Here is a 17,150-nt window from a genome sequence, read left to right on the forward strand (position 1 = left end):
CTCCAGCATGCGCTGCCTCAGACCTAGCTGAGCCTTACGCAAAGTGAGAGTGAAGATGGAGCTACTAACTCTTGCTGGGCCCAGGACAGACATGGGCCTTGGCAAATGTCTCTGAAAACTGCTGGCAGCAGTCACATGCAGCAGGATCCAATTTGGATTTGTATGTGCAAAACAGGAGTTCTCTGTGTAAAGTGCTCCTGGTGTATGTGCTCAGTGGAGGTGGGTGGAGGGCTAAAATTGTTGGGATGCGCCCAAGGGAACGGGGGCAATTGGCAGGCCCCCCAGCTGGCTCCATAGAATCATAGAATCATAGAGTTGGAAGAGACCACAAGGGCCATCGAGTCCAAACCCCTGCCAAGCAGGAAACACCATCAGAGCACTCCTGACATATGGTTGTCAAGCCTCTGCTTAAAGACCTCCAAAGAAGGAGACTCCACCACACTCCTTGGCAGCAAATTCCACTGTCAAACAGCTCTTACTGTCAGGAAGTTCTTCCTAATGTTTAGGTGGAATCTTCTTTCTTGTAGTTTGGATCCATTGCTCTGTGTCCACTTCTCTGGAGCAGCAGAAAACAACCTTTCTCCCTCCTCTATGTGACATCCTTTTATATATTTGAACATGGCTATCATATCACCCCTTAACCTCCTCTTCTCCAGGCTAAACATGCCCAGCTCTCTTAGCCGTTCCTCATAAGGCATCGTTTCCAGGCCTTTGATCATTTTGGTTGCCCTCCTCTGGACACATTCCAGTTTGTCAGTGTCCTTCTTGAACTGTGGTGCCCAGAACTGGACACAGTACTCCAGGTGAGGTCTGACCAGAGCAGAATACAGTGGCACTATTACTTCCCCTGATCTAGATGCTATACCCCTATTGATGCAGCCCAGAATTGCATTGGCTTTTTTAGCTGCCGCGTCACACTGTTGGCTCATGTCAAGTTTGTGGTCAACCAAGACTCCTAGATCCTTTTCACATGTACTGCTCTCAAGCCAGGTGTCACCCATCTTGTATTTGTGCCTCTCATTTTTTTTGCCCAAGTGCAATACTTTACATTTCTCCCTGTTAAAATTCATCTTGTTTGTTTTGGCCCAGTTCTCTAATCTGTCAAGGTCGTTTTGAAGTGTGATCCTGTCCTCTGGGGTGTTAGCCACCCCTCCAGTGGGCTCCAGCCCACTGGCCAGTTGTCAATCGAACTCCAGTCCTTGGTTCTGCATCAAAACTGTGACTCAGAGATTCAGAAGCCTTTCAGAAGTTGAGCACGCAAGCCAGCAGAGATAACAAACTCTTCACGATGGAAGGGCATACAGAGGCATATGTAAAGCATATTTACAAGCAGATAGGTAGCCGTGTTGGTCTGCCATAGTCAAAACAAAAAGAATTCCTTCCAGTAGCACCTTAAAGACCAACTAAGTCAGTTCTTGGTATGAACTTTCGTGTGCATGCACACTTCTTCAGATACACTTCTTCATGTGCATGCACACGAAAGCTCATACCAAGAACTGACTTAGTTGGTCTTTAAGGTGCTACTGGAAGGAATTCTTTTTATATTTACAAGCAGTTTATTCAGCATAGAACAGGACAAAGAAAACATGTCTGCTCTCCTTCATGTCCAAGCAAGAAGCAGCATAAAGCAAAAGCTATACACAAACGGAAGTTCCCAGCAAGCTGTGCTGGAATGTAAACAGACATGTGGCATACAACAGCTCCACACATCTGTTTAGGTGGAACGGAACATCAATAGCCTAACAAAAATATCAGGTTAACTTGGTGAAACAATTGATTTCAGTATTGAGGTTCATATTATCAGCACTATTTTAAGACAGCCTTTTAATTCTTGCTTCATTTTCTAGAGATGTATGATTACAGTAGATTATTTCACAAAAGTACCAAACCAAAAGCATTTAGAGCCAAGCGGTGTGTTTTTCCTTAATACAAAAAGGAGACTCAGAGAGAGATACCCTTAGGATAAGTAAGCTAATGGTAAACATAAACAGGAGACTTAATATTTATTCTACTCAGAGTTGCTGAATGGTTTAGCAAATCCTATGTGGGCCGTTTATGCTCAACAGTTCTGCACACTACACTTGAGCTAAATTACATAACAGTTTATACAACCATGATGGCAAATTGTAACCAAGGCTGTCAAGGTCCATCTATTAGTCATGCCAGATTTTTGCAGCATGCTGCTTCTTAACTGAAACTTACATGGATGTAAAAATTTGGTGTTGTCAATAAGTCATAAGTTGGTTTTGTTCTTAACAATTTTTGAAAGGTTCCTGACAGTTTGAGGCAGGGGTTAACTTCATCTTATGGCTGTTGCCTTTTCCTGGTTTCCTTTGCATAAAGACAAGATCAGTTCCTAGAGAGATTCCCTCCTCCCTTGGTAATGAAAGCTCTCTCCTCTTAATGATCCATGCAGACTCCCTCAGCTCCTCTGAATTACAAATACTCGTGCCCTACTCTGCTCCATTAACATTAAAGAGAGGTAGATTGGTGGCTATTTAGGGCACAGTGAAAATCACTGGCTATTTAGGGCAAATTAAAATGGTGCTAATTATGGTTGCAGGAATGCTCAATTATGTGGGCAATATAGTACCGGTAGTTCTATTTTGGTGCTAGCTTGACAGTGTATAAAAACAGAATCACTGTTTGGAAAGAGACTCTGATATCCATTTCCAGTTCACGGTTAACCTGCATGTTTTAAAGGGAGGGAGCGTATTGTTGCCTTTTCCAAGGATTAAACCAAGAGATTTATTTGGAGGCACCAAACAAGGGAGGCTGAACTGACTACATTTCTTTCTTTTCTATTTTGCTGAGGATACTCAGAGATGGACAAGAATTATACTGCAAATAATACTGTCAAATACTCATAGTTTTGGGCAGTGAAACCACAGAAGTCTATTGACACTGAGCCTCGATTTTGGCTCCTTGTTTATCAGAAACACTGTATACAGCAGCCTTTCTCAACCTGTGGGTCCCCAGATGTTGAACTACAACTCCCATCACCCCTAGCTAGCAAGGCCAGAGCTCAAGGATGATGGGAATTGTAGTCCAACAACATCTGGGGACCCACAGGTTGAGAACCACTGGTCTACAGCATGAGCCATGTGAGAAGCTCCTTGCAACAGCAAGGAACTAGTAGTTCACAGAAGAGAGACTTGTCTAAAAGGGAGGTAGGCTAGAGAACCAGTTCAGTACATCGGAAGTGTGCTCTCTGAAATATTTGATGCAAAAATTGCACAGAAGACAAATTCAGGGAAATGGGAAAACATACACTGGCCTCCCACCAGATGTCAAAGAGAAAAATAACTACCAAACTTTTAGAAGACATCTGAAGGCAGCCCTGTTTAGGGAAGCTTTTAATGTTTATTAGGTTATTGTATTTTAGTGTTTTGTTGGAGGCTGCCCAGAGTGGCTGGGGAAACCCAGCCAGATGGGTGGGGTATAAATAATAATAATAATAATAATAATAATAATAATAATAATAATAATAATAATTACTATTACTTTATTTTTCCGTCTATAGGACGCCCCCATGTATAAGACGCCCCCTATTTTGGGGGCAACAACCAATCGCCAGTCCACCCTCGGCACTATCCGTGTATAAGACGCCCCCTAATTTTTGACATTATTTTTAAGGGAAAAAACCTAGTCTTATACATAGAAAAATACGGTATCTATGTTTTATGCCATCTGAGCTGTCATTAGCCTAAGCCTTTGAAAGACAATGACAAACTAATAAGCACTCTAAAGTAACAGTAGCTATTAGACAATGAAACGTGACTATTCTTAATTGTTTTTCAGAAAGGCCCCGATCTGTCCTTATAATTTAAAAGTGACTGATAGTCGCAATAAGACAACCATGGTCAGTTATGTCTCTGACACTCTGTCAAATGCAAATGGCTGGATAGTTCTTCTTTCGGATCAGGAGACCTATAGTCTGTCATTCGACAACCCTCTGCTGAGTGAAAACCTGCAGGTAACAATTCCCTCCCCTTCATAAATCATATTGGTACATTTGTTAGGGGTGCACACTGCTCACAAGATTGGGTTTGCACTAAAATTGTAGAAGCACCATTAAAGTTTATTTTGGGCTGAGCTAAACAAAAAGGTATCTACTTCCCAGGTAAAAATCATTCCCTCTTATTGGAAGTTGGAGCTCCTTCACTATTGACAAGTCTATCTCCACCTCTCCATTTTGGTGTCTTAGACTAATAGAACTGTAGATTAGGAAAGGACTCCAATGGCCATTGAGTGTTAAGCAATGCAAGATTCACAACTAAAGAATCTCTGACAGATGGCCATCCAACATCTGGTTAAAAGCAGGTAGTCCGTCCTTAAGAAAAAGCATCCTTAAGCTCCCTTCCGTAAAGTACAGTGGTACCTCCAGTTGTGAACGGAATCCGTTCCGGAGCTCCGGCCGCATCTCAAGGAATTCACAACCAGAGATGCCAGTTCTGCGCATGCGTGCAGCGCGGTTTAGCGCTTCTGTGCATGCGTGCGGTGTGTAGAGTGCTTGTGCACTTGTGCGTGTGGCGAAACCCGGAAAAACCCTGCCGCATTTGCATCCTGAAATATACACAACCAGAGGAGTGCATATCTAGAGGTACCACTGTACTAGGATTGGAGTAGCTGCAAACAGCATGGTGGGGCTAAGTTGGTCATGTGACCTCTGTGCCCCTCTCTCCTTCCGTTCTGGTTCGCTGCAGTCTCATAGCCAGACAGAGGTCAAGGGAGTGGCACAGTCCCACCTTACTGTCCACTGCTGGATTGGAAAGCATTGATGAAATCATTCCCTTGATGGTAACATAGACCTGTCAGTCACCACGGAGCTTTCCCTCTGCACGTTCTCTCCATTCTGCTGTTTTCTCCATCACCCTGCCCTCATGTTAAGTTGTTAAGCTAAGATTAGAGGCATTGCTTTCACTTTTAGCAGACACTTGCTTTGATGTCTGGAATGTGAAGATACCAAGAAAAAAGCACACCAAGAACTCAGGCCAAGGTAAGTTTCAATAGTGGGAGTGGTCCCTGCTCACAAGTCAATAGTCAATAGTAACAAGGACTAATCCATTCAATAGTATCTATTCTGACAAGGATTACAACTCAGATAGATATTACAAACTCTAACAGAGATTTCAAACTCAAACTCATAAAGATATGTATAACACAATAATTTTTTACAGAATTAGGGATAAGAGTTTATGAGTAGAGATAAGTTTATGTTAGTCCATAGTCAGATTCGATGTGGAGGTCTTAGTTTCAATCATTGAGCAGAAGTCAGGAGTCAATTATGGATCAGAAGCCAGGACAGGGCCCTTTTTCGATGTATTCACCTTCACCAGCTAATTTTTAAAGGGTCGTGTAAGTTTGAAGACTTTCGGATAAATATATCCTATTATTTTCTATGTTTCTCAGGAATAACAATGACATGTGAGTAGATCAATGTGTATCTTGAGATTTTCTGTGCCCATTCCTGGTATTTATCTGTTTTATGAAGAGGGCAATTTGTTGGTAGAGAGACATAAAAAGGCTGTGTGTATTTTCACTTTAACAATGAGAGGCACCCCATAGCTCAGGGGTACGCAAACTAAGGCCCACGGGCCACAAGCAGAACACGGGGGTCATTTAACTGGCCCACAGAGGGATCTCCACTGGAGTGAACCAGCCCAGGCGAGGTAAACCTTGCTGACCCCTGCCATAGTTAGTTCAGAGGGTGTATGTACAGACCATTGGGTTAGGGAAGCCTATATGAAATCATTTAATAGTGGCACTATGGGTCTAGAGAATGTTCCTCATGTCTTAGATCCTTTCTGTTAAGCTCCAGACAAAATCTGGACACAAATATATTGTAAAAGTATGCATTTTTCTTATGTTTTACTCTCTAGTATATTGCTACGTTTGATAATTTCACAGTTGGGAATTATTTATTGCTGGAACATGAAGTTCGATCATCCCACATCAATGTTACAGTGACCTGCGGTACACGGAAAGGATTGCCACTCCTGTCGTTACCTTCACATAAGCACAATAAAGGCTGTGACTGGTTTTTGAATTGGGAAAGAAGGAAGATAACTTATTTAGGTAAGAACAAATGATGATTCCCCCCACCTTAAGGATTCCTCTGAGACTGGGAGTTTTCAACCATCATGCTCATTGAGGAGGAACAGCTGTACCCAAGCTCAGGTAGTGGTGAGGGATATCACGTAACTCCTCATCCATGACACTCTCCATTTGGGACATCAGAGCCCCCCCCCCAAAAAAACATCCTATCACTTCTCTCCTGCCACATAAAATGATGATGATTTCCTGTGTGAAGTAAGTTAGGAGGGAGGAGTTACCCAGAGTCGTATAAGAGGGCTCCTGAAAACACTAGGTTAACAACCCCCCACAGGAGATATGGGAGGACATGAGACATGAACATGAATACTAGGCAGTTCCCTGAGGCTCTTTCTCCAGTTTCCTTTCCTTGCATAGGAAGTGCAGCTCTTTGTTCTAGGCTCTTTCGTTCAATATTTTTCGGATCTCTCACCTGCCATTATTCAGTTATTTTCTCTAGATCGACAGCTCTCCATTTTCCTCCTCAGTTAAATTAAAAATCTTGTTTCCTGACTCTGATCTCCCACCACCACGGCCAGCAAGACTAAACTTATTGGGATGGTGAGATTGATGGACAGCCACCTGAAGGTCTTCACAGAAGGGGCCACTACCAGGCTGCCACCCACTCTCCTGTGGCGTACAGCACAGAGCACGTCACTCAACTTGATTTGGAAAACGTGCATCTGAACACTCCGCCCACAACTTGATACCTGTATTGGGGACTGTTGGGGCAGAAATGGCACACAAATGGACTCTGCATTTAGAAAACCTGTGAGACAAACGCTGGGTGAGGGCAGGCAGCAATGGTTATCTTGGATTCCCGCATGTACCTTTATGGGACTGTGTCATTTTGGGCTGAGGACTTGATTGATATTCCCTTCCCAGTCCTTAAAGAGTCACAAATGTCTCAACCAGAACAACAAAAGGCACAGAGGTGCTGCTCTTTTCAAAAGACACAAGAACAAACCCCATTGTTCAGACCAATCATTTGGAGCTCCTGTTGCCCCTTGCTGTTGGAAGTGGGCTTGCCCAGCATCTCCCTGCAGCTTGTGCAATTTCTAGATTTCCCCCAACTGATTAAGGAAGCCCTAATAACCGATCTTACCAAGCAACTGGGCATTGTGCAACATACTAAGAAATAAGAGTGCAACTCTAAAGAAGGACCATAAGGTGGCTTTGCCCCTGAGGGCTGCTTCCATGCCCTAAGTTTTTGCCCATTCTTCACTTTTGTAGGTAGAAGATCTCTTGGTGCACAAAGTGGGGGCAGGGGAGGGCGAGGTGCAGAGGGTACTCTTCACCCTCCCCAGCCGTATGAAGGGGATCTCTGTGGGGGGGCGGCTGGTTTGTGCGCCCCTCTCCATTAAGCACCCAGGACAATGGGCCCTCTGGCACCGCATGCTACCCAGTGGTCAGGTAATGCTTGGACACCAGTCTCCCACCTATCCACAAACAAGAAATCTGTACTATCCAGCTGGTAGCATTTGAACTTGTTCTTTGGACATGAAAGACCATCTGACGCCTTTGGTCACATGTTGGGACTTAGGGAGAATCAAACCTATCCATTCTTAAGGAAATCAGCCCTGAGTGCTCCCTGGAAGGACAGATCGTGAAGCTGAGGCTCCAATACTTTGGCCACCTCATGAGAAGAGAAGACTCCCTGGAAAAGACCCTGATGTTGGGAAAGATGGAGGGCACAAGGAGAAGGGGATGACAGAAGACAAGATGGTTGGATAGTGTTCTCGAAGCTACCAACATGATTCTGACCAAACTGGGGGAGGCAGTGGAAGACAGAAGTGCCTGGCGTGCTCTGGTCCATGGGGTCATGAAGAGTCGGACACGACCAAACGACTAAACAACAATAACATGAAACTCTAGGAAGGAGTAGTCAGTGTCTGGCTCTCCAGCTTTAGATATTTGGGCCCCTTCCCTGGATTAAGCAATGGGAGCTTTTCTTTCCACATACCCCAGCACCCCACAACCATTTCACCTTAGCCACTGTTTAGATTTCTTGACTTCTGCTAGTAAGGATATACCAACTTTTTGGCTTCACAGAACTTCTTTAGGGCAGAAAGGTTGAGAAGGGTTTGTCTTTTTTCTTTTTGCTTTGCTTCTGTTTTTTTGCAATGTCCTGTAGGAAATCTGCATTGTCGCATTGCTGGTCTTGGTCGTTTGAGCCTTCAACGAAGAAAGAGGGCAGTTTTGTGTTTTAATCCTTGGAGTTCCCCTTGTTACGATATTAGAAACTGGCTTTATTTTTAAGTTACATTAATGGTCTGAAATAATTAGTCAACTAATTAATCCCGTTTACAAGCTTTGTAGGATTCTTGAGCTGCCACTCACTTCCAAGCCCGGGGCTCCCTGTTTAGTGTCTGCTCTCATGTTCATGTGACTTAGTCTCCATGGCTACAGGCTGCATCTGCTGACACCCCATACACTATTTACTGCTTAATTAAGAATTTCACGCTCAGCCCTTATCTGCCACAAAGAACAAGAACACGCTGTTAGGAAATTCCAAATTTAGGCCACTGCATAAGGGAAGCCTTTATTGTAGGCCTGACTCTGTGGAGCCTCTTTAACGATCCTCTTGGCAACTGAGCTGCCACCTTTCAATCAAAAATCATTAAATGGGGCAGAGATAATGAGCATGTAGCATATCAAAAGGAGGATGCTTGCTTGGGCTGAAGAGGAAAAGCTGTAAGAGCCTATAAGCAGCCACCACTTCAAAGGAAGAGGAGGTTGCTCCGTCAGCAGGACCCATAAAGCATCATTTGTTCCTGTTTGACTTATGTAAAAGGTCTGGCATGTTAGAGCCCCGTCTTGCAGACGTGGGTCCCCCGCCCTTTCGGTGCTCGTGTGTCAGCAGTTAGGCAGCTGGGCTCAAACCGTATCAGCCAGAGCATATAATCACTTGACTCTGCCCCAACAATGGACACTTGTAGGGGGTGGTCGAGGGGAGGTCTGTGCAACAATGGGAACACAATTATTGCAGCTGCTAGGGAGGGCTATAATTCTTCTCAGAGAAGCTAAAGGGACCTTGTAGAGGTGGTGGTGGTGGGGAACCTGGGTGTATTATTAATAACCAGACTTTTGGAAGTACTTTCCGATGTCAGTGGGGTTCCAGCAGCTGCGCTTGTCCTGGCCTTCTCTAATAATTGTACATTCTGTTAGGGGTCAACTTACTTTTGACCCTCTCCTTTTGTGCCAGTTAAAAGCCTTTTAGAGTGAATTGTTGGAGAGTGGCAGGAGTGCATTAAACCCAAAATTTAATGTCAATAAATACATATCAGATGCCAGCTCATTCAGTGGCGTGCTCCTAAATTCACACACTCTTTTTCTTGCTTCAGTCTGAATGACACAGTTAAAAGAAAATACATTGTGATTCAGAAAGCTGGACATCTGAAGGAAGCCATCCTGGAGTGCAGCAGGGGCTGCTTATACTCTATATTATCCCACCCTGATGTGCTCTGGGAAGGACCGTGCGCCTTCTCAAGTCTGAAATTTCAGGGCACTTTTTGCATGCAAAGTGGAAACAAAACCCAAACTGATATCGGAAGCAAGCTGACTAACTTCACTCATTGTACATTGATCTGTTGTTGTGTAAGTCCGCCTTAACCAAGCCACACTAAAAACAAAAATCATTACACAGTTATGGATAAACCACATAAAGAGTTTCTTGACATGCAGAGTTTTCAGAGAACATTCTTCAAAGCTCTCAATTAAGAAAGTGTTCATTAGCAGCTGAGTCTGGTCTTGCCCCCCCCCCCCCCCGTCTGTGGGACGGCACTGGGATGGAAGCTTCAGTGTTGGAGCCTGAATGTTATGACTTTTATAGCTGTAATGTCAGATATTAAAGCTATTTTACGTATATGTTGTAAAGGAACTTTGCCAAGGCATTCTTGTGAACTGGTGTATTAGCCTACTTTATAAATCACAGGGGCAGCAGGACACGTCTTTCAAGGTGCCCTTTCACAAACATGTAAAGTGGGATAGGGATGCATGATTTAAAGTGCAGATTGAGCAGGAAGGCAGCCCCACAAATTTGCTTTTCCCTTAGAGCCCAGTAGAGGGACCAGCAGTTCAACAGGCAGAGCAGCAAGAGGGGTAGAGTCCCTATCTCACATGCCCTTGGGGGGCTTTAACATGATTTATTTATTTATTTGTAGAAGAATTTCTATGCTGCCAACTCATGTAAAATATCAAGGTAGTGTGTAATATATATACAATAAAACAGGAAAGACCATAAAAGCAATACCAAAATAAAATAAAATAATTGCAGCTCACCCCTGCCTTAAACATGACTAGATCAGTCCTGCATCTACACAGACATGAGACTGCTGTTATCTTCTGTAGTTTGGGTGTGAGATGATGATGAAGAAGAGGAATTTGGACTTGATATCTGCCTTTCACTCCCCTTAAGGAGTCTCAAAGCGGCTAACATTCTCCTTTCCCTTCCTCCCCCACAACAAACACTCTGTGAGGTGAGTGAGGCTGAGAAACATCAGATTATATACTATAATTACAGTGGTAATTTTGAACCCAGGTAGCAGAAACTCTGAGGTGCTGTATGTGGATTGGTATATTTGCATCTTCTATTCCATTAATAGACTCATGCAATGGCCCTTTGATCTAACATCCTCCTAAAAACCTGCAGTACCTAACATGACTTTTCCATCTAGGTGCCTGCTGAAAAGCCATCCTTTGACCAAATAGGCATTGTGTTGTGGATCCTGTAATGTACCCTACTGGAGAACAGTAGACACTTTCCATCCCATCTATTTTGTTGAGCTAAAATTAATCTATTAATGGTTTACTTGGTTAGATTTGGTCGAAACTCAATTTGTTTCTTTGAAGTCTTAGTATGTGGTATCCTGGTTGCATTCTCTCAATAAGCTTGTTATGGATTACCTGAACATGAAACGCTACATAAACCATTGACAGTTCCTTGGATTTGGCAATGATTTCTAAAAGCTTTCAATGTTATTTTTTCACGTGATATATGTTGAACCACTTAATGTTAAATTGAATACTCTGGCTTGCTGTTTATGTGTGTCTGTTGTGGTCATTTATCCAAGTTTTAGCTTTTTCTAATAACCACAGGCAAAGTTTTCTGTCACCACATAGTTGATGAATATATTGCTCCACCTATGCATCAACCCCTACCTAGAAGAGGGGGAAATGGTTCGCAAAGCTGAATTAAAGGAAGACTTTTTAATAATAATAATAATAATAATAATAATAATAATAATACATCAGCCAGGTGTCCAACAAAGCCCAAAATCTGATGGTACTTGTTACCCACTCCTTTATTTGGTTTTATCTGGGCCCTAGGGTTTTAAAGCTGTATTTTGTGAAGAGGCACTCGAATTTGTATTGGGATCCTTTGTTTCTTTGCCTAGATGATAGTGTGGAGTATATACAACTGTTCTATGAACTTCCATTGCCTGAGAACCTTATGATGCTGCACAGCCAGTATAGCGTAGTGTCTAGATGCTAAGGCTTGTTTCAGGGAGGCCAAGGTTCAAACCCGCCCTTAGCAGCAAAGTTGACTGGATGACCTTAAACCTGTTGGCTGTCCCTCAGGCTAACCTGCTTCAGGCTATTGTGAAGATAAAATGAGAGTTAAATCACACATGGGAGGAAACATGGGGCAGGGGGAAATGTAGTAAATAAAAGAAGTTGATCCCAGAGTGTTGATTGTATTTAGTTTGGTTTTTATTGCAATATATTTGGCTACAGAGAGATGGATTTGGAACATGGTTGCACACCAGCAGTTTAGCAATGGAAGAAGATCCACAGGGAGACAATGGAACAGGCTAAAACCGAGGTTTCCAATAAATATCTGGTGCATCAGATAATTGCTGTATGGTGCCTTGAGTGTAGGAGATCCTATCTTAAAATGGAGGTCTGCCTAGTGATATGTCCTTACAACTGTATAATTCTGTAATTATTCAGTAATGATTTCATTTTATTTTCCAAGAGCCTTCAGCTGGGGATACCTTTATATTTTAATAAATAAGATAAATTATGTGCTTTTCATTGTCTGTCTCTGGTAGATACAGTTTCTCAGAGGACAGAATTGGTCACTGAAATCTATAAATGTATTGATTAAATAGTCTGGAATGTAGTTGAACAAAAAAGTTGAACATTTTCTGCTAAATTTATACCGCAAATGGAGGGCTAACGGTTACCTAGGAGCAACAGGGACCAGAGGGTGAAATTTTCTCTTTCCTTTTGGTTGTTTGTACTTGTATTTAATTGTTTATTTAATGCATATGTCTATGGTTGAACAAAAAAATCAGAGGTGAGGAATCCATGGATTATTTTAACTGGTTGTGAAATGCCTTCAGTAACTGAGAAGCTTAGCAAAGTTTATAACTGGAAATGATCGTAGAATAATATTTTAGCCTACTTTAATTTGTTTGCCAGTTTTATCTGTAAACTGTTGGCTTCTGAAATTTAGTTACAGGTCAAGGCCCAATCCAAGTGGCATTCCAAGCAGAAGTCACACTCCCTTTACCAGTGCCCGGTATGTGTTGAAGGTGTGGGATTATTCAGACCACTAAAAATGTTTATCTGCAATGTACTTGGGTAATTTTTTTTTTAAAAAAGAAGAATGGTGCCTTCTTTAATTATTCCTGTGCATTAGGCTTCAAGTGCACACGGAAACACATTTTTGTGCACATGAGTCTTTCTGTACAAAATAATTTAGAAAGGAGAAACGTTCACTTTCCACCACCCAGGATATTTAAAATTGACCTGTAAGCTGCTCTTGGCTGAAGATTGAAGTAAGAATGCTTTTTTTAGGTTGACATCGCCGACACCCCAACACTACTCCTGCCCTCCTCGAACAGGCACTCAGTGAAATCAGAGCTGTTTAAGAAGGCAAATCATAGAATTGTAGAATTGGAAGGGACCACAAGAGGGTTGGACTTGAAGTCCAACCCTCTGCAATGCAGGAATCGTTTGCCCAATGTGTGGCTTTAACCAACAAGCCTGAGATTAAGGCTGGATCTATACTGATCTGGAAAACACTATTTTAAAAAATGCTATATAAAAAAAGCTTTCAATGCAATTTCTCATTGGGACAGATCACAGCTCTACAGCGCTATCTGGTATCACATGTTTATAAAGCATAGATAACATTTTAATTAGACCAGTGTAGCTGAGTCCTAGGGTGGGTAAAGCCTCAGCGCCTAGGACTTGCCAATTGTATGGTCGGCGGTTCGAATCCCTGCGGCGGGGTGCGCTCCCGTTGCTCGGTCCCAGCGCCTGCCAACCTAGCAGTTCGAAAGCACCCCCGGGTACAAGTAGATAAATAGGGACCGCTTACTAGCGGGAAGGTAAACGCCGTTTCCGTGTGCTGCACTGGCTCGCCAGATGCAGCTTGTCACACTGGCTATGTGACCCGGAAGTGTCTGGGACAGCGCTGGCCCCTGGCCTCTTAAGTGAGATGGGCGCACAACCCTAGAGTCTGGCAAGACTGGCCCGTACGGGCAGGGGTACCTTTACCTTTTAGCTGAGTCCTATGTTTCATCCTCCAAACTGAGCTATCCCGCCTTATAGGGTTGGGGCCAGACTGGCGAAAAAGAGGAAAAAGCAACTTTGTGTTGTGCTATGTTTTTTGATGAAATGACAAATTAGTAAAAATCATTGCATTTTGAAAAAAAACTGAACTAAAAATAATGAGTATATTTGTGCTTTTTAACAAAATGAAAATCTCTCTTAATTTGTTTTCAATTTTTGCATAGTTAAAGATCTTCTGATCTTTAAGACCACATTGGAAAATTGAAGTATTTTCCTTGCTGTTAAGATGGAGTGATTGGGAAAGTAGTCATGTGGGTATGTGTTTTTTTACTTCAAATGCTGTGATTTTGTTGGTCGGTGGGAAGTATCTGTTTTGGGTGTGAATATGTGTCCATGAGAAACATAAATCTGTGATTAACTCTTTTTGTGCTGTTATGAATGGTACGTATTAAATGCTTTGATAGTTGAAACCAATATCTAAGCTTGGTAATGGAATTGCATACTGTCAATGATCAGTTTTGATAGGAATAAGCATCTTTATTTACACACCTTGGTTATGCTTATAAGGTACACTGTTTATAGTAATATGCCCTGCTTCTAGATCCAGTTCCTCCTCCTCCTCCTCCACCACCTCTTCTGAGATGGTCACTTTCTGAGTCTTGGGATGGTGTGACAAAGGGCTGGGGTGGCTACAATAAGAGCATACCATCAACTGGTCAAGACGTCATCATTTTGCCTGGTAAGTAGAAAAGGTCTGATGTGAAAGAAAAATCATAGAAGCATGAGATAAATAAATAAATAAATAAATACACAGAAAAGCTGGGTTATGCTGATAATGAATCCACAATTTCCCCTTTTTCATATTCCAAAAGGGGATAGAGCTTTGGTTCATCTAAGATAGGGTGGGGAAACGTGTGTTGAAGTAAGAGTAGCGAAATTGCAGCTAAGAAGCTCAAATTGTATATATGAGTGACACCCTTCTTTGGAAACTAAACAAATATCCAGACTTAACATTCAAAAACTTTACTTGCAGAAAATTATAGTTATAGATAAATTAAAACATAATATTTGCAGGCGCATGCTTCTCCAAGCATGGGCCTATAATCTCTTCTTCTAACTTCCAAACAATGGTATTTTCCTCTCTTTCCAGAGCTCAGCACTCAGCCTTCTCCATCTCTGTTAAGCCATTCCTTAAAGCTCCTATGAGATATTTCCACTTTTTCCCATCCTTCAGCTTTGCTTTCTTTCTTTCAGGCAGAGAAGAAGCACTCCAACACTCTATTCAACGTAGCAGTGTTCACAGTGGATTCTAAAACACTTCACATAAAATGGAGTCTCTTCTTCATTAGATACCCCCCATATGACCAACGTTATCCAATCACATGAGAACTACTAGAGAACTCGCTAGAATTCATTTACTAACCAATCAAATTTAAACACATAGTAATGCATACAAGCATTTAGAATTTCAGTGAATTAAACTACCATACTTAACATTGTGGCTTTCCACATGTCAGGCCCCAACATTCATCAGTCCCAGCCAGCATGACCAATGATGGGGGATGATGGGAGTTGCAGTCCAACAATATTGGGAGGACTATAAATTTCCTCACTTCCACCTCTGATCTAAGAATGCAAAAATGGAAACACTCTATGGGTGCAACCCCCTTGCCCTCTGAAGAGGTTAATATGGATGAAACCCTCTTCCTTTCAGAACAGTCACCAGAAAGAGGGTCACTGACTTCCTTGCTTTAGTCAAAGTCTCAAAAAAAAAAATTATTCCCAGACCTCAGACTCACACCTGGAGGATCTTCCTTTTGGATGTTTAGTCCTGAGCTCTTCTGAATAAACCTAATTTTAAAAGGCTTAAAGAAGCAACACAACCATGGACTGAATAATGAAACCAAAGCAAAATACTTAATTGGCAAATAGAAACAAGACAAGTGTACTGCTTAAAAGCTAAGTCATTCATGCTTTAGAACATGCATTTTTTTCCCATTCTGTAGCCCTCTGGTAAAAATATTTGTAACCCTTTCCTCATACCATGAGCATAAAATGAAGATTTTAATATCTAAGATCATGGAAAGATATCAGATATTAAAATCTTCATTTTATACTCTGCAAGCCACATTCTAATCTTCTTTTTGGATGTGTGTTGCCTGACTCCTTTAATTTTCTTTGTAGCTGATCTCTCTCTCTCTCTTAACTTACTCTTTTCCTAAGAATCCCCACTTTTCTTTTTCTTGACTGTATGTTTGTGTAAAGAATTCTGTTTTCCACACCAGGAGTCAAAACAATAACCATAGACAAGCCTAACATGTGCCAGAGTGCTTCTTATGTGAGGTGCAGAAATTAGGGATGCGTTAATTTGCTCTCCTTTCTGCTTTCACATTTGTATGCAAAGTTCAAATGAAATGCACCCCTAATACTGTGTGCGAGAGAAAAGCATGTTATAATTTCTAGCAATGGTATGTTGTATAGATATGATATCATGTAGCCTGCGGCACTTTTGTTTTTTCGTGGTGGAATCTGCTCTGTTGTTAGTGGGCTTTTTTTTTTTATTCTTTCTGATTCTGATTTGCTTTGAAGTTTTTCTGTTTGAAGAGATGAATGCTGGAGCCCTGTATCTCATGTAATAATGCTTCCGTTGTTCCTGATTTCCACTTGGTGGTATATTTATGGCATTTTCTAGTGCAAGAGTCTTGATCAAAGGGATTTTGTGTCATTACTTGAATCATTAGCAAGTTTTGTTTTATGCCAGAGCTGTGTCATTACTGAACTTTTCTCCAGACAAAAAACATGCATGCATGAATGGTGTATCAATTTAGATATTAGAGTTGTATCCTTCTTCGTTATGTATTAGCATTTGCTGATTAAGTGGTGTAGAGTGGATGGAGAGAAAAGAGATGAGTCACATGTGACCTTTCCCCCCAAGGTTTATATGACCTAAAGTATGCAATATTTGGCCCCAAGTTATTTAATGCTACAAATAGATCTATGTTGCAAGATGTGAATAAGACGCTTCAGTTTTTTTTTCATTTCCTAAAGGAGTGTGGAAAGAGCTTAGCTCTACAATAGAGCCCTCTGCTGTTCTGTTGAATATATTTCTGCATCACTCCAACACCACATAAAATAGAGTGGCTGTGGTTTCACCATTCTGGTTATGCCCCTTAGTTGTTGTTGATGATGATCAGATTCATTCATTCACCAGCAGAACTATTTTTGTGCATGACAAGTTAACAATAAACAAATCTGTGTTGCTGATGTAAGGTCACATTCAAACAGCAGTGATTATAGGAAGTTAGTACTTTTTTTTAAAAAAAGGCTCAGTTATTTCTAAGGATGTGTGGCTTAGCAAATAAGTAACAGAACTAGATGAAGTATACACTCTAGGATGACACGGACTAGGTTATGCATGCACTTACTGACTTGGATCTTAAGTTTTTATTCTGTAAATGCAAGCTCCTTCTGTTCAGTGAGGGAAAAAAAGGATTTAAGCTAATGTCTTATAAAAATGCTTGTCTTAGGCTAGT

At 41.8% G+C, this 17,150-nt stretch overlaps 1 protein-coding gene across 2 annotated transcripts in view; it reads left to right on the top strand.

Moving 5' to 3' along the window:
- Window positions 1-17,150, top strand: part of PKHD1 (PKHD1 ciliary IPT domain containing fibrocystin/polyductin) — a 242,667-nt gene that overhangs the window by 132,652 nt on the left and 92,865 nt on the right. For both annotated transcript variants that reach the window (XM_081905883.1, XM_081905884.1), the window contains 4 exons: window positions 3,802-3,976; window positions 5,883-6,078; window positions 12,554-12,619; window positions 14,219-14,356. In XM_081905883.1, coding sequence (XP_081762009.1) covers window positions 3,802-3,976; window positions 5,883-6,078; window positions 12,554-12,619; window positions 14,219-14,356 — 575 coding nt within the window. The remainder of the gene's footprint in view (window positions 1-3,801; window positions 3,977-5,882; window positions 6,079-12,553; window positions 12,620-14,218; window positions 14,357-17,150) is intronic.

This window comes from Podarcis melisellensis (genome assembly GCF_964234715.1).
Source record: "Podarcis melisellensis genome assembly, chromosome: 3".
Lineage (NCBI taxonomy): Eukaryota > Metazoa > Chordata > Lepidosauria > Squamata > Lacertidae > Podarcis > Podarcis melisellensis.